Here is a 20500-nt window from a genome sequence, read left to right as displayed (position 1 = left end):
TACATATTTCATGAACTGAACGGTTTATGAAAAATTAGTTTTTTTAGCAGTATGAAACCATAGTACTCAATTTCCTCCTATATATATATTTTAGAAGAAAAACACAGTAAACCATGTAAATTGTGTAGAAACTTTTTTTTTTAAACAAATTGATACAAATGAACAAGATACAGATACAAAAACATCAGCTGCTGAGTGATGACCAGGTGGTCCAGCATCCGATGGCACCTTGTACTGCAGGACAAACACTAATACATACATACATGCAACGGTAACAAATTTCTATCGGGTGGCACAAAAACACCTAAGAGCTGCTTGTTGAGTCAACGGAAGGAAAAAAAAAAAATCTTGTGTCTTTTCCAAAAGGTGAGAGAGGATAAAAGGGCAAAGAGAAAGGGGGGGGGGGGGCTCAGACAGCCTTGCGGTGGTACTCTGGGGGCGCGACCTCGTAATCGGTGGCACTCAGGAGCGTGGAGGAGTTCTTCACCAGGTACCTGGAGGAAACGTCACGTGGAATGTAAAGAGAAGGTTAATGCCGAAAGGTAAAAAACTCGACCGTTGTCTTAAATAAAAGAAGGCAGGTGGAGCTGTACAGGCTTTAAAGGAAAGGAAGTTTATCACTCAACCCTCTATCCTGTCAAAATAAGAGCCTCAATAGGAGTCGTGTCTTTTTAAAATATGAGCTTCATCCGGACAAACAACAGTTGAAAATGAAATTTGCAGGATCCCAATTGCTTCTTTTACTTTTGCATTGAATAACAAACTGGAATAAAGAAATGTGGCTACTGGATGAGTGGCATTTCGCCTCAATAAATTCCAATAGAATTCGGTTTAATTAAGAAAACACCACACGGCCCAAGAGATCACTGTATTATTCATGCCACTATATTTAGTCGGGAGGGTGTCCAGAGACATTCTAATAAGATCGCCGTCCTCAAGGTTTCATGAACTATGAACGCAGCTGCACATGTGGATGTTTGTCTGATGTGTTTTAACGGTGTGATTGATACGGGCTGACTGTCCATAACAGTGTAAATAACACGCTGACTATCGATCCATTAGTGATCCTGGTGCTCAAAATAGCGCAGCTCATTATGAAAAAAAATCACAAGTCAATAAATTTATACGACTCCGTTGCTTTTACGTTCAATCACCTGATCCTTTAACATCCTTCAGGCACCAAACATGTATCTGCAATAAATGCAGTTCAGTGTGCATAAGTTAGCAGCTAAAAATATCTCAAAAGCGACGTCATGTTTTGAGCATTTACAACCACCTGACTGCACTAATAAGGAGGAAGATCTAACATGACATCTCCAAACATGACGAGGAGTCTCTGTGGAGGGAGTTAGACCTTACTTGAGGAAATCTTGGAGGTAATTGAGCAGCAAGGCCAGACTCTTCTCATCCAGCGGCGTGTAGGCCAGCATGGCGCCAATACGAACTGTTGGGGGGGGGAAATGATGAAAGGAAGGTAGGAAAGACTTAAAGATACATATAAACTGTGTGAACATAAAAATGCTTCAAAGAACCGGCATTAAACTACAAGACGTAGACACAACCTAAAGCTTTGTGTCAGTCTGCAAGACGATTTGCAGCGGCGTGACGTGCGTGAACGAGAGGCTGGCGGCCAATAAGGAAGCGACGGATCACTATCATTGGCTGCTGGACGCGGGCACCTGCGTGTGTAGTTCTGTTGTGTGTGTACGTGTGTAACAGCAGCTGAGAGGCTCCCTCTAGGGGGCGGTGAGGAGGCAGCAGGGCGGTCGATGGCAGCACATAACCGGCAATGAGAGTGAGTCAGTCGGGACCTCGAGGGGTCCTTGAGTCTGCAGCCGTAACCGGGCGCCCAAAATAACACGCAATCCACTGCAGCAGAACGCCACATCCCGACACACAATGACACGCGCAAACCATCGCATGATTCTCCCGGCAGAGATAATAACTGTTTCACACTGTATTTTTTGATACGACATCCTGATAATTCTACCATAACACAATAAATATGCTGTTTTGTTAAAGCAAATGAAGCCAATATCAATCGAATATATATATTTGAAATATGCAAAGGCCATAAACATCTTTGTATCTTCTGTTATTTTAAGTTTTGACTGTCTGTCATCAAACGAGATGAATGATTGTGAGATGTTCAAAAGTAAAAAAAACAGTGACTGCCGTCGATCGATAATCAAATCCAAAAGTGTAAAAAAGAACGTTGCTTGTGGCCGTGCGTTATTTCCCCCCGAGGTGAGTCCTCTCCGCTGTCACCACAGCACTAGTGTGACGGCTCCTTCCAGCATGTATTCGCTGCTTCCACAGCGGCAGAAATTGTTTTGGGACAAAAGGTAGAAACCGGGGTGATAATTTGTCTGATCGCGCAGACGGTGTTCCAGCTTCTGTGGAGAACGTTTCACAGACAAGAACTACAGGAACGGCAATTATGTCATTCACCCCCAAGTCTCCATTTCGTGTATGAAAAGACATTTACCAGAATGCAATTAAATCTGCTGAAAGCACTCATGATGCTACGGTTAAGAGGTGGAGTTCCTGTGCGGCTCAAAGCGACGGTTCAGAGTTTACATGTGTGTTAGTGTGCGTTTCACGGTGTGTCCAACGTCCCTACCGAACAGACGCAGAAGGTGTGGTGCTCCGTACACCTGCGACATCGGCATGTCCGGGTGCTCCGCCAGGATCTCGGCGTACTGCGGCCTCTCGAACTTGTAGAGCAGCTGAGTGCCCAGCATGACGTTGAAGTACTCCCGGATCCCCGCCACGACTTCGTTTACCGCGTACTCCCTGAGGGGAGAGAAAGCCGTGAGGGCCGCCGCTGACACCCGGCCGGACCGGCGCGTTCATGTGGGAACAACAAACTACGATGACGGACGATCGGACCAGAGAGGCGGTCGATATGTTATCAGGTAAGATGTGCTAAAAAATTTAAAGAACGAAAAAACGCACAGTGGAAATTTAATTTCGGTGCAGGTAATATTCCCACGACTGTCCGTGTTTCTGACCGTGCAACAGCGCCACCCACACCCAACTGGAAATGCTTTCAGCGCACCTCGTCAAACCGCAGTTTTCACAAAAGTTGCAGTCTCGAGGAAGCCTGCATGAGTTACTTTGAATGGGCTCGCCTTGGAAAATGGTCATTTAAATATTTCTAAATTGGGCACGGCCTCCAATCACGGCCGAGGACGCTGTTCATAATGTGCATAGGTGGTACCATGCTGGGTAAATGGAAAGGAAGGAAGTTAAAGATGATACAACGCAAGGGATCTAATCTGGGAGGAAGGCGGTTTTCCGCTGCCTCCCCTTGGTGCTCCTCATGGAATCCCCAAGACTTTGCGTCGTTGATTCATATTCAATCATCACTGCTTATTCCAAAGTTTGAACCGGAATTCACGAGCAGCGATTGGCGGCGGGTGGGCGGCTCCTCGGCTGTGAATGGTTGTTTTTCTTCCGGAAGAGTGCAATCAGACTAATTACATTGTGAGCTTTGATGATCTGCCTCATGCGCTATTTTCAGGATATAGTGATTTGAGCAAATATGATAAAATATGATATGATAAAAGTTTATTAAAGCTATTAACATCTCATGTTATCTTGTCAAAGTCAATAACGAGGACAACAATGTTGAGTATTGGCAAAATAGGCTGCAAAGTACCGGTAGCGGATGTTCCGCCAGGCTTTTGAGCGTACAGTGCTTGTTTTTACCCGACGAGCTCAGATTGTATTAATACCACCGATTGAACAGGCTGTTCATTCTTACTTGTTGTCGGAGTTTCCTTTAGATTTCTTGTAGTTTGCATAATCCTCCAACACGGTCTCTATATTTTTCTTAGCAGGAAGGTGAAATAACTGCAAACAACAAAAAAATGAAATGGATTTAGCCCATTTAGCTCGAAACATTGACAACATCTGTCCCTCACTTTGACGGTAATTCCAGGTCTATTTCACCATATATTCAAACTATATGAGATAAGGAATCAATCGGCATTCTGAGAGGATTCCAGCATTTCTGGACATTGACACTTGGCTTTGGCATTGTTGTTCAATCCAAGTCCATCAAGAATACAAATTATTTGTGATGAGGAATTTTTATAACGTAATTGGTCACCGGTGGATTTAAAGAAGCCAGATGTCGGAATGAATTTGTAATACTTCTTCATCGCTGCGGGGCAAAAGGTTTAACCTCCCCAGCTCGGAGCGGATCAAAGATGACCCCGCACACCTGTTTCTGTCGGGTAATGAGGTCCCAGTCGTCCACCAGCCAGGGTTTCAGCTCTTCGGGAATCTTCACCTTCACCTCCACGCGGTTGATGAACATCTCCTCCTGGAAACACATTGGTAATTATTTCATTGTTTTTAATAACGGGGGTTTGGGAGCAGGACGGCTTCTCCTCCGCCTTGAACGTTTCACAGCTCGCTCACAAAAATACACGTGTTAAATATTTCATATGCAGGTCTGGGATAGGACGTTAACATAGTTTCTTTATTACATTTATTTCAACCTAACTAAATAAAATATAAAAGAATACAGGTGGAATGCTTTCTAGTTATTTTATAATAAATCATTCATGGTTCCCTTTCCACTATATTATCCCAGTGTTCCTGCCAGCAGGTCTTTATTAAGCGCTGAACCCTGTTTGGTATTCAGCTCATGATTACAGGGCTGCGTGCTGCCAACGGTTTCCGCTATTTCTCGCCCTCTTTGGCAAACTTCACTTTCTATCTCAGCGGAAGGAAATCTGTGGTCAGAGTCTTCAGACACTACCTGCTGTGGCCCATCGGTCACAGTCGCACACAGACCACTTCTAAAGGAACTGTGTGAGCCAGATGAAATGAGAAACCACAGGGATGCTTTTTACATAGAGCCCCTTGTTTTGAATATCACATCTGAAGGTCATATTAAAATGTCTCCCTTCTCTTGTGCAGTTTTAAATGACAGGAACTTTTGATCCAAATAACCCTGTTGTGGTTTCAATATATGATGTTGAGAAGCCTAATTATCAAGCCGTCTCGCTAAAAAGCGATCAGTTCATTTTCCCCAGCGTCATACAAACATTACATACATGTAGTTGAAGCTACGTCTCCCGGCACGTTTGTTTCTGTGTGTCCGCAGGGTTTCCAAATAACCGAAGATACGTACACTCTCCACAGTGGGATCGACCCGAGCCCTTTTCCTCCGTGGTCCCTGCGGCGTCTCTCCGCTGCTGGTGCCTTCACCCGGCCCTGGGGCTAAACAACACACCAATTACAGCTTACAGACTATGGAGACATTTAGGCGTTAATACAGATGTTTCAAAAAATTGGCAGGTCGGTGCAAATCCCCAAATAGGCGAGTGCCGTCAGGCGTGACGAGTGAGCAGGTACACAAACCGTGTGCGTGCGATCTGTAGAGCGTGTAAACGGCGCAAACTGCAAACTCCTCCTGGGGATTTTCAGTGTTTATAAATGACTTAAAACTATGGTTAGAAAAGTGGTTGCTCTGAAAAATGTGCTTCACGCAACAGAATTCTGTGTTCTGAAACAGTAAAGGACATATTTGCCATTCCTCTATTCCATCAGTTAATTGTTCTTTGAAGCAGATTTAGTGGTTTTTATATGAATGCAAAGAAAGAACAGGCGATGCAGAAACATTATACTCACTCTTCTGCTTTGCCTTTTTCACTTTCCTAGGATGCAAGAAGTGTGAAATTGAACGTTAGATCAACATTATGACTACTTACGTGAAATGCTTACAATATGTTGAATTATTGGAGAAAACAAGGTGGATACTCACAGATCAACATTTTTCTGCTGCACAGCAGCAATCTTCTTGCTTGGTGCTAAACCCCTCATCTTTCCCTCAACATAATGGTCCCTGGGGAAGAAAAGAAAATTGTGAGGAGAGAATGAATCCACTCAAAGTGTTTATTCCTGACATTTGTCCACATTCTGTAATGTCAAGAGTTCTGTATTTTAACTTGTAAAGCAGCTACTACTAAATCCATGTTGATTATTGAATTGACAAAGTGCAAATATGTGACGGTTTTGTTAATGTTGGCGAAAAATTAGAAAAGAGAGGAATATTTTCCCGCCCCAAAATAACAATAGCATTTTTATCATCTCCATCCTTTGTGCAAATAAAAAATAGAAACTTACTGATTGGCCTTTTGAAGCTCTTTTTGTTTTGCAAGGTTGCTGTCCACATATTTGAGAACTCTGCTTTCAGGAACCCATTCATCCCAGCTGCAAAAAGACACATCCAACCATGAAACTACAAAAAAGTCCACAGCCGGAGATCTGAGGTGAGTTAAAACCCGATAAACTATCCAAACCCAGATACTCACTTTTTGTTCCATCCGCTGTAATGAATGAAGTATTTAATCAGTTTATCCTTAATGTTGATCTTTACACACTGTTGAAACAATAACACACAAACACAGGTCTGCGTCAGTCCATGGCTCACATTTGGGGGGTTTTCAGTTAATAATCAACTAATAAAAAGCATCTGCTGAAACAAACCTTTGCCTCATAGAGCAATGGCCCATGAAAGCACAGGACTCTTTCACCTGCGAACACAGATGGCAAAATAATCAGACATAAGACAATATATAATGACATAATATACAAGTATTATTACTGGGTAGACTACATTGGAGTCGCTCAGATATATTGCAAAAACATGTATCTAGATTTGACATTATTTTGGCCCCTCTTTTGCGTGTCGGTGACACTGCGCCAACTGGATAAAGGTTGTTAGCTCTTAGCATAGTAGCTAGCTAGCTAGACGTTAGCTTAACATCAACGGCTGTTTTACACCTTAAGATTCGCTTTAAGGTGATGAACTTTGATACAAGTCATTTTAGAACATTTAAAAAGAATAATCCTTCACATCTATGGACGATAATAACGGCTGTAAGTGCTCTGCGTCCCTCTCTGGAGACCACTATTGTCGGGCAAGGCTAGCAGCATGAACAACAACAAACCCGACCCCCCTCCAGGCTTTATCATCCCTCATATTGCTCCGTAAAGTCACCGACCTTCTTGAAATTTAGGCTTAGGGTCCTGTTTTGGCGCCATTCACAGACTCAACTGATCGAATCTCTGAACGATCAAATCCGGGCATTGCCAGAGTCCATTTCTTCCAGGCACAAACACCTCCGACATTGGTGCCAAAAGCGAAGGAGAAGCTGAGAATGGCCCGCCCGCCGCTGGGGTCACGTGACCACGGTGGAGACTACGGTGCGTTCACGGAGCTCCTTCTGAAAATTGGAAAAACTACAATCAGGCGAGATACTTTACAGACTCAGGTGGTGCCATTTAAACCCAACAATACTCGTTTTAGCCGGAGAAAACTTGGCTAGGTTTGTTGAGAAACAGACAAATAGAGTGTGGAGTCTTACCAAACCAGTGTTCCTCAGCATTTTCTGGCCCGTGGTTGTGGTGGATTTTATTAGCAAAGGAAGTAGTTCTCATGAGCTCATTGTCAAGTCAAGTGGATATTTGACATGTCTAATGACAGTGACAATGAGAGTCTAATGAGAGTGGCGCTGGACGCTATTGCTCCTCTGGAAAGAAGAATAGCAACAAGAAGGAAGTCTGCTCCGTGGTATAACCCTCAAACACGGAACCTAAAGCAAATTGTGCGGAAGCTTGAACGATTATGGCGTTCCACCAAATCAGAAGGATCTAGGCTAGTTTGGCAAGACAGCCTTAAAACGTACAAGAAGGCTCTACGTAACGCAAGAGCATCTTATTACTCATCATTAATAGAAAAAAATAAAAACAACTCCAGGTTTCTCTTCAGCACTGTAGCCCGACTGACAGAGAGTCACAGCTCTGTCGAGCCGTGTATTCCTTTGGACCTCACTAGTAACGACTTCATGAACTTCTTCAATGATAAGATTCTGACTATCAAAGAGAAAATTGATGGTCTCCTGCCTTCAACCAGTGCCGACCTGTCCTCCTTGGATGCAGCAGTGGGCCCTGATGCCTGTTTGGATGCCTTCTCTTCCATCAACCTTGATCAACTGACTTCTTTATTTTCAAAGTCTAAATCTTCTACTTGTCTCTTGGATCCGATTCCGACCAAACTGCTTAAGGAAGTTTTTCCTTTAGTTAGCACATCCTTATTAGATATTATGAATCTGTCTTTGTTAACAGGACATGTACCACAGTCCTTCAAGGTAGCTGTAATTAAACCTCTTCTTAAGAAACCTACTCTTGCTCCAGAGGTGTTGGCTAACTACAGACCTATCTCTAATCTTCCCTTCCTCTCTAAGATCCTTGAGAAATCCGTCGCAAATCAATTATGTGACTTTCTACAAAACAATGCTTTGTTCGAGGATTTCCAGTCAGGATTCCGAGTGCATCACAGTACAGAAACCGCACTGGTGAAAATTACGAATGATCTTCTACTTGCATCGGACCAAGGACTCATCTCTTTTCTTGTCTTGCTGGACCTCAGTGCCGCATTTGATACCATAGACCATTGTATCCTGTTGCAGAGACTAGAACATTTAATTGGTATCAAAGGAACTGCACTCAGCTGGTTTAAATCCTACCTATCGGACCGATCCCAGTTTGTGCTTGTAAACGGTGAATCCTCAAAGACCACCAATGTTGGTCACGGAGTCCCACAAGGTTCTGTACTTGGACCGATTTTATTTACCCTCTATATGCTTCCTTTGGGCGATCTTATCAGGAAACACCGCATAAACTTCCATTGTTATGCAGACGATACTCAACTGTATCTGTCGATCAAGCCAGAAGAGACGGACCAGTTAGTTAGACTCCAAGAATGTCTTGGAGACATCAAAACTTGGATGACTGGCAACTTCCTGATGCTAAACTCAGAAAAAACGGAAGTTATCCTGATAGGCCCAGAGCGCCTTCGAAGCCAGCTGTCGCGTGATACAGTTTTTATGGATGGAATTGCTCTGGTACCCAGCAGCACCGTCAGGAATCTGGGAGTTCTCTTCGACCAGGATATGACCTTCAACTCGCATATAAAGAAGACTTCAAGGACTGCCTATTTCCATCTACGTAACATATCAAAAATCAGGAACTTCCTGTCTCAAAGTGATGCAGAAAAATTAGTTCATGCGTTTGTCACTTCCAGACTGGACTACTGTAATTCTTTGTTATCAGGCTGCTCTTATAAATCTCTTAAGCCTCTCCAGCTGATTCAGAATGCTGCAGCACGTGTATTAACAAGAACTAAGAAAAGGGATCATATCACTCCTGTATTAACTTCTCTGCACTGGCTCCCTGTTAAATCAAGAATAGATTTTAAGGTACTTCTCCTCACCTACAAGGCACTTGCTGGTGAGGCACCGTTGTATCTTCAAGAGCTTGTAACACCGTATTGCCCTACAAGGCAACTGCGCTCCATAGATGCTGGGTTACTTGTTGTTCCTATGGTTTTAAAAAGTAGGCTGGGGGCCAGAGCCTTCAGTTATCAAGCTCCTCTTTTGTGGAACCAGGTTCCACTTTCAGTCCGGGGGGCAGATTCGGTCAGCTCTTTTAAAGTAAAACTTAAAACGTTCCTCTTTGATTCTGCCTATAGTTAGGGCTGGCTCAGGTTAGTCCGGACCAGCCCTTAGTTAAGCTGCTATAGGCTTAGAATGCCGGGGGAATTCTTAGGACACACCGAGCTCCTCTCTCACGCTCTCGTTCTACCATAATTCAAGTTTTATTAATGCACATGACTAATTCAGCTTCTTTCCGGGAGTTTTTTTGTGCTTTCGCCCCTATCAGGTCCATAGATCGTGGTTCCTTCGGGACCCTGGTCCTGACGCCTACCGTGGCCATGCTGACGCCTGCTGCTGCCATCATCATCATCATCATCATCATCATTATTTTAGATATTAATAATATTACTTTACTCATAAACCGACATTACCCTCTCCTAAAATCTCTGTGCTCTCCCTCCCCACAGGATTCTGTGGATGGTGGTTCTATCTGATGGTGGTTGCCTCTGCAGTGGTCCTGCTGTGCGCCTGGCTTACTACTCACAATTACTTGAATCATTTCTGTCATAGGAATTGCATGTATTATACATTGTTCATTCTGTACACATGGCATCCATTGTAGTCTGTCCATCCCGGGAGTGGGATCCCTCCTCTGACGTTCTCCCTAAGGTTTCTTCCCTTTTTTTTCCCTCTTGTAAGGGTTTTTTCATTTTTTGGGGAGTTTTTCCTGTGCCGATGGTGGGTTTCGGGGCAGAGGATGTCGTATGTGTACAGACTGTAAAGCCCTCTGAGGCAAATTTGTAATTTGCGATTCTGGGCTATACAAAATAAAATGACTTGACTTGACTTGACTTGACAAACCACCGAATGACACAAATATGTTTCATTAATGTAGAAGGCAGACACCATGTGTAACTTTAAAGTCATGTTCAAGTCTCTTGAACATTAAACCCAATTGGAGGTCCAACAGCGGATCTATTTGTCACTTTTCCCATGTTTTTCCATTGCAAGACAATTTAAGCAGAGTCCGGTGGGAATGACTGGGAATATCAAGCTGTGTGAATGAAGCTCGCTGCATCAGCTGGAGCTGATCTAATAATGTGCGTCTGTTTCTAGGGAGGAAATGATAAAAGAATCCACTTGATGAATCCTGTGGAGATTAATGATGAGGGACTTTGTGAGAAAAGGGAAAGAATCATTATACAACGTCAGAAAGACTCAAGGGAGGCAGAACAAATATAAACAAAACATTTTAGGAATTGAACTGTCAAATGAAGTTTATGGGAAACCCATGAACCTTTAATCAATGACTTCCCCCCATTCTGCTGTGACAAATGTGAAGTGTTTCACTGCCTCTCCTCAAACGGCTGTAATATATCAAGAGTGTTTCATTGGGCAAAGAGGTAAAACACCAAAACTGATTCATGGAGATGTATCGTGCAAATAAATATCATGTATAAGTTCAAATCAAATCCAATCAAAAAGCATATAAATAGAAATGTAAACCAATACTTAATGATGAAAGTAAAATAACTGAACCAGAAAGAGATTTGCATTCCAGGAGGCCTTAGACAATTTAACTTTGTTTTATTGAATTTGCATTAAAACACACAAGTTAATAGTACCGCATATGTTTTGAAGCAACCAACTTTCACTCCAGAATTCAAGGTTTTTATTAAATATATCGATTTCCCCGAATCAGTCGAAAACATGATGATGGTGTCTAACAGTACAGCGGTGGAGAACAGACCCTGGCTCAGTGTGTCGTTCCATCAGCAGTCGCAGGCGCGAAGACAATGTAATATGGTTTCGACAAAGAAAAACATATTGTACTGTTACTCTTATTCAATATCAATCCTGGGTTTCAAGGAATTATTAGCTAATTGGATTTTTTACAGCAGTGCATTCTTGTCTCAAAACAAAAATCAGTATTGTAAAAGGATTTTACGTCTGCAGTCACGACCACAGGTATTTTTTTGCTTTTTTCTTGGTCACGTTCCATCTTTTGGAATTGTTTTCCGCGTTGAAGCTTAATGAAGTAATAACAATAACAGAGCGAGAGCGTTTCCCTTTATGTGCCTATAACAGAATAATTTGAGTTTATTAGAGAGATGTTTCTACATTCACGGACCGTTGGAATTTGTTTTCTTATTCTGAGCAATTTCACTGTCCGGGGGAAGATTTTTGATTGGAGCGTTCTCCAAAACGTCGTCATCTGTGAATCATCCGCTAAGTGACCTTCACGTGACCCACAGTGCATCCGGACCGAAGCTTCAGCAAAGACTACAGGCGCTCAGGTGACATTACATGAATATCAAAAGCTTTGTTTTCTCATCAATAGGGTCTGTTGCACAATTTGAGAAGACACAGTGTGTCTGGTCAACGTGTCCCGGAATACTGATGGTACAATCTTCTGAACGGTACACACACCGTCCCTCTGCTCCTTCTGCCTTTGCATCCTGCTGAGACACGTGAGACGAACGTTGTTCAGCTCATACACCAGTATTGGATCATTTCCCCCTTACTCTCATATAAGTAAACAAACCAATTTTCCTTCAAATTTCTTCTTTTTATATCTTTATCTCGAGAAACATACCGATTCATGCACTGTGTTTGTTTTAACGAGTTATAAAATATGAACAGCATCAGCAGCAACTTGTCCAATAATTACGAAAAAATGGAAAACTGAACGTCCCTCTGAATGGTTCTTCCTACTATAAGTGGCTCACTTATCAATCAACGTAGTGCCGACATTTGGTTCAATTGTATTCGGCAGCCGGGGCCCGTCCTGTGAGGCGAGCTCTCTGTTATGAAAATGTGTTGTGTCTGTGCGTCTCACCGATCCGCTCAGTGTGTCGAGTGATGAGTGATAGTGAAGAGCTCCTGATGTTGAGCAGGAAGCCAATCAGAGTCTGTTTGTGCTGCACGCTGTGTGTGTGTGTGTGATGATGATGATGATGATGATGATGGCTGAGTATCTCCTCCACAAACTTCAATCTGCAGTTCAGGGAGAAACTTTGTGATTAGACTTACAAGTTAAAACCATGCAATGGACTCCACTTGTTATTAGAGAGGGAAACTAAGCCGCGTGAGTTCACTTGGGTACATTTTTATTATCACACGTTATTTTACAGAAATCATTTTTTAAACATTCTGTTGTTGAGCTAATAACTTATTACAATGACCCGTTTGGTTATTCAGCGTTCCGTTGTACTCAACCCTCGCGTTGGTTGCAAACACCAAGATGGCAATTTCAGAAAATCCCAAATTCAGGCTTCAAAACGTGAGTCCACAGACCAACGGGGGAGACAGCGGCCGTTACACGACGCATTGGTTGGTGGGCGGCGGTTATGGAGACTCCGGTTTAATCATTGCCATCTTGGGATTTGTTTGTTGAAGTCAATGGCAGCAAGCATTCAGTATCTGGAGCGCCCTGTGGTAGAGACGCCACTGGTGACAAGCTTTCATTTAACATTTAAGTGGGACCCTTTACGAAATCAACTACACGCTGAATTCGAGAAGGCTTGAGAAAATGCAATTGAGAAATGAACTCCTATTCATGTTAATAGCGAGAAGCAGAGACCGCTGGCCAATGGAGGGCAATGGAGCGCCTCTCCTTGAGCCCCAAAAATAAGAAAAGAAACAAAAATATATTAAATTATAACAAACGTCAATTTTCGAACTATGGAACATATGAATATTTGTAAAATATGACATCTACATACAATTTAGCCAATCAGCGTCCTTAAATGGACTCATTGGAACATTGGTTTTGCCCCAAGTTTGCACGCTGTGGTCAAGGAGGATGCCATTTTGAAGGAAGTGAAGGAAGTGAAGGACGGACTTCATCACCTTCAAGCAGACGAGACGACGGACATATGGACAAGACATATTATATTGCACCGGTTATTATTCTATGTATATTTTATACTATACTGAATTTTTATACTATACTGAATTGCCTACTGAATTGTTTTGCATTAAATCAACTTGGGATCTTTGCTGAAAAACCAGCTGCCATTGTAGAGAATTAGCATGATTTTCCTCATTGATTTATTTTCTCAGTAAAATCTGCGCAAGAGGAACCGCCCCCTGCTGGTCAGTAGGAAGAATGCAAGTTCAAATCCCTTGAAGAAAAGCTAAGAAGAAGAAATTGCGATTGCGCTAAACTCATCCCAGAGGAGCTTTTTGTCTGAGCCTCAGGAGGCTCTCTGGGGAGTCGTGAGTATGCGTGATGGTGCTTTGGTGGGTCACATGTTTTCATATAAGACAGTCACAGATGGATGTAGAAAAGCGCGGCTACACCTGTTCAGCTTACAATGCAAGCTATTGGTAATTAATCACCATTCTCAAATGCGCACACACGTCAAAGGACTCACTAGAAACACGCCACTTGTAGTGTAAATTTATCCGGCACTGCCACGGCCATAAATGCGCTATGCGTAAAGCCCAAGAACCAGCGAAGAAGGTGTATATATATGCACATCAAAGGAAGCTACAGTAGCAGGGCTTTAAAAACAAGAAGCGCACACTGAAATTACATTATTCTATAATCAGAATGAAGTATCCTGGCATACGTAATGTTGCTTCTTCTCATTGTACTCTCTGAAAACCTCCTCCTCCTCCCTCCGTGCCTCGCTCACCGTGCGCACCCGGTGCGTCTTGGTCACTCTTGGTTAAACACATCACAAAGCTCCATAAAACATCACCCTCTGTGCATCAGACCCCTCAGTTTATTCCTGAACTCCTTCCTCATCAGGCAGTAAATGATGGGGTTCAGGCAGCTGTTGGTGTGAGCCAGACAGACGGTCAGAGGGAACACGTAGGTGTGGACAATGTAATACGCTCTGTCCCAGTGTGCGACGTTCAGTTTGACCAGTACACTCCACAGGGTGATGGCGTGGTTCGGCATCCAGCACAGGAAGAAGGACAACACGAGGATGGTGACGGATCTGGTCACTTTGGATCTGCGTTTGGTGTTGCTGGTTTTCATACTCCGGCTGTTGATGAAACGCAGCAGCAGGATGTAGCTGACGGACACGATGGTCATCGGCAAGACAAAACCCACGAGTATTTTCTGTATGTGATAAACGGCCAACCAGTACTGCCCACCGGGGAACCTCAGCAAACAGAGATTTTCCCCAGTTACGTTACTGAGAGTTGAGAAAATTGACGTCGGCGCAGTCGCCAAAGTCGCCAGTGTCCAAATGATTGCGCACGTCCACCTGGCGGAACAGGACCTCTGCGCGGTTCGGTTTTTCAGGGCCGAGGAGACCGACCAGTAGCGGGTCACGCTCATGGCGGTGAGAAAAAACACGCTGGCGTACATGTTCATCACGGTGACCGACAGGATGATTCTGCACATGGCGTCTCCAAACGGCCAGCTGAAGTCCAGCACGGTGTCCACGGCCCAGAAGGGCAGAGTGAGCACGAACTGCAGGTCCGTCACGGCCAAGTTGAGCACGAAGAAGTTCACCGTGGACGTCTTCCTCTCCTGTTTGACCCTGATGAAGAAGAGGACCAGCACGTTGCCCACCAGACCCGCGGCGCACACGACCGAATAAACACTGCAGATGAGGAGCCTCAGAATCGGGCTGCCGTCGGCTGTCACGTCGATGTCCTCCAGGCTGCCGAAACAGTCGACCTCGACCAGTGAACTGTTCCAACAGACGCTCCCATTCTCCTCATCCATGATGTCAGCGGCTCGGGGACTCTCCACGCTGCCTATACTTCGGATGGATCAAACATTTCTGTCCAAGTAGAGCTGGATGTTGGAGTGACACGAACACCCCCACCTTCCTGTGCCGGTTTGGCCCCTCGTGTCTTTTATAAGATGCACCATCACCCGACATCACTGCTGCCAGATCTGACGGTGCGTCCACTCTGGTTGGCATTTGGTTTGACGCGATGGCGCGTAACGTAGTGCACTCATCGGCTTCCTTCCTTCACTTTCAATCAAAAGTTAAACCTCTTCATGAATGATTGAATACGTTTGTGTTATATAAAGGTCTTGCCACAGACGGGAAAGCGTCGGATGGAGTTGACAACGCGTGCGTAATTTGTTCTTCGGCCTCGCAGCGCAGGTCCCGCTGTGTGAAAACGTCACTCTGACGCCACCCAGCGTTCACTGCCAAGTGTAACAGACGGGAGGTTTAAAAATGTAATTTGACAGTAACCTTTTCCTCCAGAAGGGATAAATCCCAATCCTTTGAAAATAATGGAAAAGACAAAGAAATAACATAATGCATTTTATTACATCTAAACGTCTCTACATAAACAAGTAACATTCAATAAGTAAACAATTTCTTCAATGCAGGTAATAAATATTTTCTTTTTTTTACACTTGGTATATTTGTACAAACTGACAAGGGTCTCCTGTACACGTCCTCTCGTTGACTCCTCCAAAAGCCTTTTTATGATTTTTCTGGGATTGGACCCGTGAAACAGAACCTGTGAATGTTTTAAGGCAGTGAGTGCAGATATCAACTTAAGCCCGACTTGTAGATCCTTGCTCTTGTTTATTGGCCACAGTCCTTTTTTTTTAATAATAGTACAGCTGTTATTTTCTAAAAAATATATAAATTAATTTATTCTCTTGCTCTGAATTGACACACAAAAAGCATACAAACGGACATCAGGCACCCACGTTTGGATCCCAACTCTCGGGTTTTCATACGGACACAAAACACACACGCTGGACGTTTTCCCTTTTGACCACGGCGAGACGTCGTGACAAACACGTAAGCTGCTGCCCAAAAAAAACGCTCTGCAGGTACTGCGCACACATGTGGGACTCCAGGCAGCAGCATCTCGCTTGTCCATCCCTGCATGCAATCTGTTACTTCACCAAAAAATTAACACCCCCCCCCCCAGCATAATAATGACAGTTCCTCCCTCAGACATCTGGCGAGTGTGCACCACAGGATGGAGCTTTGAGTCCAGTCGGTAAGCCCATGCAGAGCCCAGCGTGTGGAAGTTTGAGATAAATGAAGTCGTGGTCAGATTCATGCATTCATTGTCACGCCTTCACACACTGGCGATTCATCTTCAGTGTAGAACGTCTGGGTAACTCTTCATAATACGAAGGTACAAACACACAGGCTCACCGTGATTTGATGCGTGAAACAAACCAGGGTGTGTGGTGAATTATGGGATGAGTTCACGCATGACGGACATTCAGGTGATGAGCTTAAAAGTTACGTCATGTCGGAATAGGATGATCGATGCTAACGTGCAGATGTTCACCAGGTACAATGTTCAGCAGCATGTTGACGTGTGCCAATCAGTACAGCTCAGTACAGTATGTGAAACGATGTCAGGATCTGCACAGTAAGTTGTGTTTCATCCTCTGGGAACGAGGAGGTCTGTACATAAGTGTCCCTTTAATGGAGATATTTAAGTGGGGAAGCAACTGACCTCAATGACCTGACAACAATACCAGAGATTATTCAGATAAATGAATAAGTGAAGTAACTTTGAGTTCATTAATAGAATCTATTAAGCGTTAACTAATCACATACGCCCCCGGTGACCTGGTCAGCAACAGGAATTAATAAAACATCTGGAAATCATTCATGATGAAATGAACATGTGCTTTGTGTCCTCGTTATTCTTACCATATTTACTCATGTGAGCTACTGAGAGAACACACAGGGGTCTTTCTACGACAAATAACTAATCCGTACCTTTAAAAACAAAAACAGCTTCTGACAAACAAAAATAAAATACATTTTAAATAAAGACAATTTAAAAACAACAGCTCCCAAGTGACAGTGACTGACGCGCTCACCCGTGGAAATCAAGCCATGTTTCAAAAATATCATATGTAGAAATAAGAACACAAAATAAATAAAATACTGCACGACGCGGGACTGGTTCAGTGTGAGAGCCGCAGGTTCCACCGCAGGAGAAGAGCAGGGAGGGAAATGAAAGGTGTCGGTAGAGAAGAGGGCCGCGTTGGGCGACGCTCCCAGTTGGTTGAAGGGCACGACGGGGTGTCCGCTCAAGCTGTCAGAGGGGATTATTTCATGGGGACACACACACACACACACACACACACACACACACAGTTCGGCTTGTGAGAAGTGAACTCCGTGCCTCAGATGTCTGGAAGTGGACAATTGAGGACAAACTTAAAAGACGGGAATGTTTGAAGCTGATGTGTGTCCACTCTCAAAATACCACAATACATTCATGAGCTGGATCGAGGGGCTCTGCCTCGCTTTGACGCTTTCCCATCGCCCCCCCCCCCGACGACCTTGTGGCTTTCTTTGCATCTTTTTTTACTTTTTAAACCAGTGACCTCTGAGCCCCGTCTACGTTGGCGTGCTGAGATCTCCCTCCTTCCTTTTCCCACAAGCCGTTTCCCCCCCAAACGATGAACTCGCTGGATAACGCCAAAGACGTGGGTCGCAAGTCCGGAGCTTAACGGAGGGACTCGGTTGAACTTTAAGACATTCTTTTGAGCGTGACGACTCAAACGTCCCCGACGCGCTGTGAGGCGAGCACACAAACAGGCACTAGTATAAACTTGGTCACATGCCACGGACGCCGGCCTTTAAAAGGCTGCTACGACAGCTCGGCCTTCGACGCGCTGACGAGCAGGACAACGACGACACCGAGAGGACATTTGAAGTCTCTGAATGAAGGATGGGCAGGGACGGAAGAAGTGGACGCGGACTGGAAACACTGTGGCACACGGATCCAACTGCACTCGGATTAACGCGAGGATTTTCATAAGTACCGTGTCTTATTTTTGGCATAGTGCAAAAAAAAAAAGGACACAAAAAAAAACTCTTCCAGCTCAAAACTCTAATGTGGCCGTAATAAATAGTCTACAAGTCTCCCTTACTAAATGCTGTATGCCGACAGAGACTTTGTGAGGAGTTGGAAATCAAGAGAAAAGAGAAATTGAGAAACCAGAAACGGCTCATCTCCACCTGCACGATCCCCACGGCATCAACCTGCAGGTCAAAGGGAATGCATACATATAAATATATATATGTATATATATATCCTTGTTTTGTATGACTGTTTAAATACACATAACTTAAAAGCGTAATAAAAGTATTAGCATATGACTAAAATTCAGTGTTCTTGTCATTGGACAGAGAAATTATACAACTCGAGCAGGTGAGAAAGAGAATTGAAGTTTGTTTTGCAGAAATGCAAATAAAACTAAATGCAAGCAGAATAAAAAAAAGAAGAGAAACAAAACCACATGGCAGGATGCATATGTATAAGCTTCTGAAAAAAACCCTCAGTCCTCCACTTAAAAACCGGGATTGAAGCAGCTCACTAGACGGAAAAAGTCCCCATAACATAGAAAAGTAAAAGAGGAAAATAGATTTTGTTCTCTGTACACGGCGCCACTCCTTGGTTTGGTAAAAAAGAGCCTTCCCCTTTTTTGTGTTTTTTCTCAGGTGGCGTCTCTGCTGTCAGCGCCGGGTTGGTACCAGTTACGTGCTGGACCGGCTCCTGATCCGAGACAGAACGTCCCCAGCCGACCCCTCCGAGCGATGACTCTGTACTGCTCTCGGGTCAGTCCTGGGACGGCGCCCGCTCACAACATTAGTGCTCTTTTTGAGGCCGGGTCGCCACAGTTGTTCCCAGTTCGATAACTCGGGGGGAGAAATGGGGATGGGGGGGGGGTCTAGTTCCTGGATCCAAACCGTACCCTGCAGTCACAAGGTTTGTCGCTGGATCGCAGCTGGACCCAGAGCGCAGTCTCCACCCATCTCGGGTCAGTCCAACGATATGACGTCGGGTATCCCGCCGTAAATAGCCGCGGCCACCGCCGCCGCCTCGGCGCCGCTCCGGCCGGCCACGCCCCCCGGGTGTGTGTGCGAGGAGAGCGAGGAGTGCGACGAGGAGTGCGCGGAGTGAGTGTCGCGGAGGCTGCTGGACGACACCAGGCTGCTGCTGCTGCCCGAGCTGCTCGCCCCGTTGGTCGGCGCCGTCAGCGAAGCGGCCGAGGAGGCCCCCGACTGGTCGAGGAACAGCTGGGAGGAGGAGGAGGAGGTGCCGTAGGGCAGGAAGCGGTTGAGGAGCAGCTCGTGGTTGTCCGAGGCCGAAGCGGCGGCTGCGGCTGCCATCACCATGTTGTAATGCTGGAAACACACGAGCGGAGGCAGCGGTGAAAAGCGTTTTCGTGTTTTTAGTCTCACAAAAGTTCACAAATCAATTATGCAGCAAAAGTAAAAAAGAAAATACAACATTGATGAAGTTTTGACTCGAGTTTTGACACTTCATTAAGTGCACTTTAAATACTCACGATTACTCGAGATGAATGAAAACATCGGGTCTCTACTTGGTAGAATTGATGTAGAATTAATTTGTTAAAGAATACTATCACAGAGCCAACGCGGGGACGCAGTTTAAGGGAAAAAAGCTTAAGCCGGATAAATAGAACCTGAACTGACAGGAGCAACAAAACCTTTCCCGTATTTATTTTGAAATATGCTTTTAAATGTTAACTCTTTAGTTACTATGTCTCCGACAGAGAAGAATGAAAGATGAGAAAAGGAGAAGTGAAGCACATCAAGTTGTGTGACATTTTATGTTCATGTCCACAAACGTGTTCAAGTATTTCACAGCTTTGCGTGTGTCACAGGGTGCTTTGTTTGTTTGCCGAGCAGAGGTAGAATGTTTGGTTCCACGTAGAGTCGCAGCTGTTTAGTTATTCTTAACTGAACCGGAGTCACAGGCTTCAAGGACTTCGCTCAAAACAAAACTATTCCAGCTGCTGCATTCAGGGACGTGCTGTCAACGTACCTGATGATTGTCGCCTTGAAGAAAAGAGAAGAAGTTCAACTCTGGAAAATCGAGCACAAGGGGATTCAATGGAGGATATTAAAGACGCAAATACATTGTGTGTTTTCAAGTTAAGGGCATAATATACAAGCAGAGGGATCTGGTGTTTTTTTCCACCCCACAAAAAGTAGCATTAAATCTTCAATGGAAGACAAAATAATACAAACAAGTTCCTTTGACAACCTGTTCAGTTTCCACAGGAGTTCATCGACACATTAATACATTGGGAT

General features: G+C 44.3%; 3 protein-coding genes across 3 annotated transcripts in view; all 3 read right to left on the bottom strand.

The window, feature by feature from the left end:
- Positions 1-116: 116 nt before the first annotated feature.
- LOC120812635 (mortality factor 4-like protein 1) lies at positions 117-7340 on the bottom strand. Its single transcript, XM_040168776.2, has 12 exons — positions 7026-7340; positions 6508-6554; positions 6333-6400; positions 6145-6231; positions 5783-5863; positions 5650-5675; positions 5150-5238; positions 4232-4333; positions 3770-3858; positions 2624-2796; positions 1360-1444; positions 117-494 (listed from the first exon to the last, which is right to left on the bottom strand). The coding sequence occupies exons 1-12, from the start codon at positions 7063-7065 to the stop codon at positions 410-412; spliced, it is 972 nt and encodes a 323-aa protein (XP_040024710.1). The 5' UTR covers positions 7066-7340; the 3' UTR covers positions 117-409.
- A 5214-nt stretch (positions 7341-12554) lies between these two features.
- rxfp3.3a1 (relaxin family peptide receptor 3.3a1) lies at positions 12555-15426 on the bottom strand. The gene has a single exon (XM_040168763.2). The coding sequence runs from the start codon at positions 15148-15150 to the stop codon at positions 14164-14166; it is 987 nt and encodes a 328-aa protein (XP_040024697.2). The 5' UTR covers positions 15151-15426; the 3' UTR covers positions 12555-14163.
- A 267-nt stretch (positions 15427-15693) lies between these two features.
- The window catches only part of LOC120812541 (E3 SUMO-protein ligase PIAS1), a 33865-nt gene continuing 29058 nt past the window's right edge, over positions 15694-20500 (bottom strand). Inside the window, exons 12-13 of the mRNA XM_040168655.2 lie at positions 20232-20272; positions 15694-19567 (exon numbers count right to left, since the gene is read on the bottom strand). Coding sequence (XP_040024589.2) covers positions 19202-19567; positions 20232-20272 — 407 coding nt within the window. The 3' untranslated portion in view covers positions 15694-19201. The remainder of the gene's footprint in view (positions 19568-20231; positions 20273-20500) is intronic.

Source organism: Gasterosteus aculeatus, chromosome 12 (assembly GCF_964276395.1).
Source record: "Gasterosteus aculeatus chromosome 12, fGasAcu3.hap1.1, whole genome shotgun sequence".
Taxonomy (NCBI): Eukaryota; Metazoa; Chordata; class Actinopteri; order Perciformes; family Gasterosteidae; genus Gasterosteus; species Gasterosteus aculeatus.
This window is presented reverse-complemented; position numbering and strand designations above follow the sequence as displayed.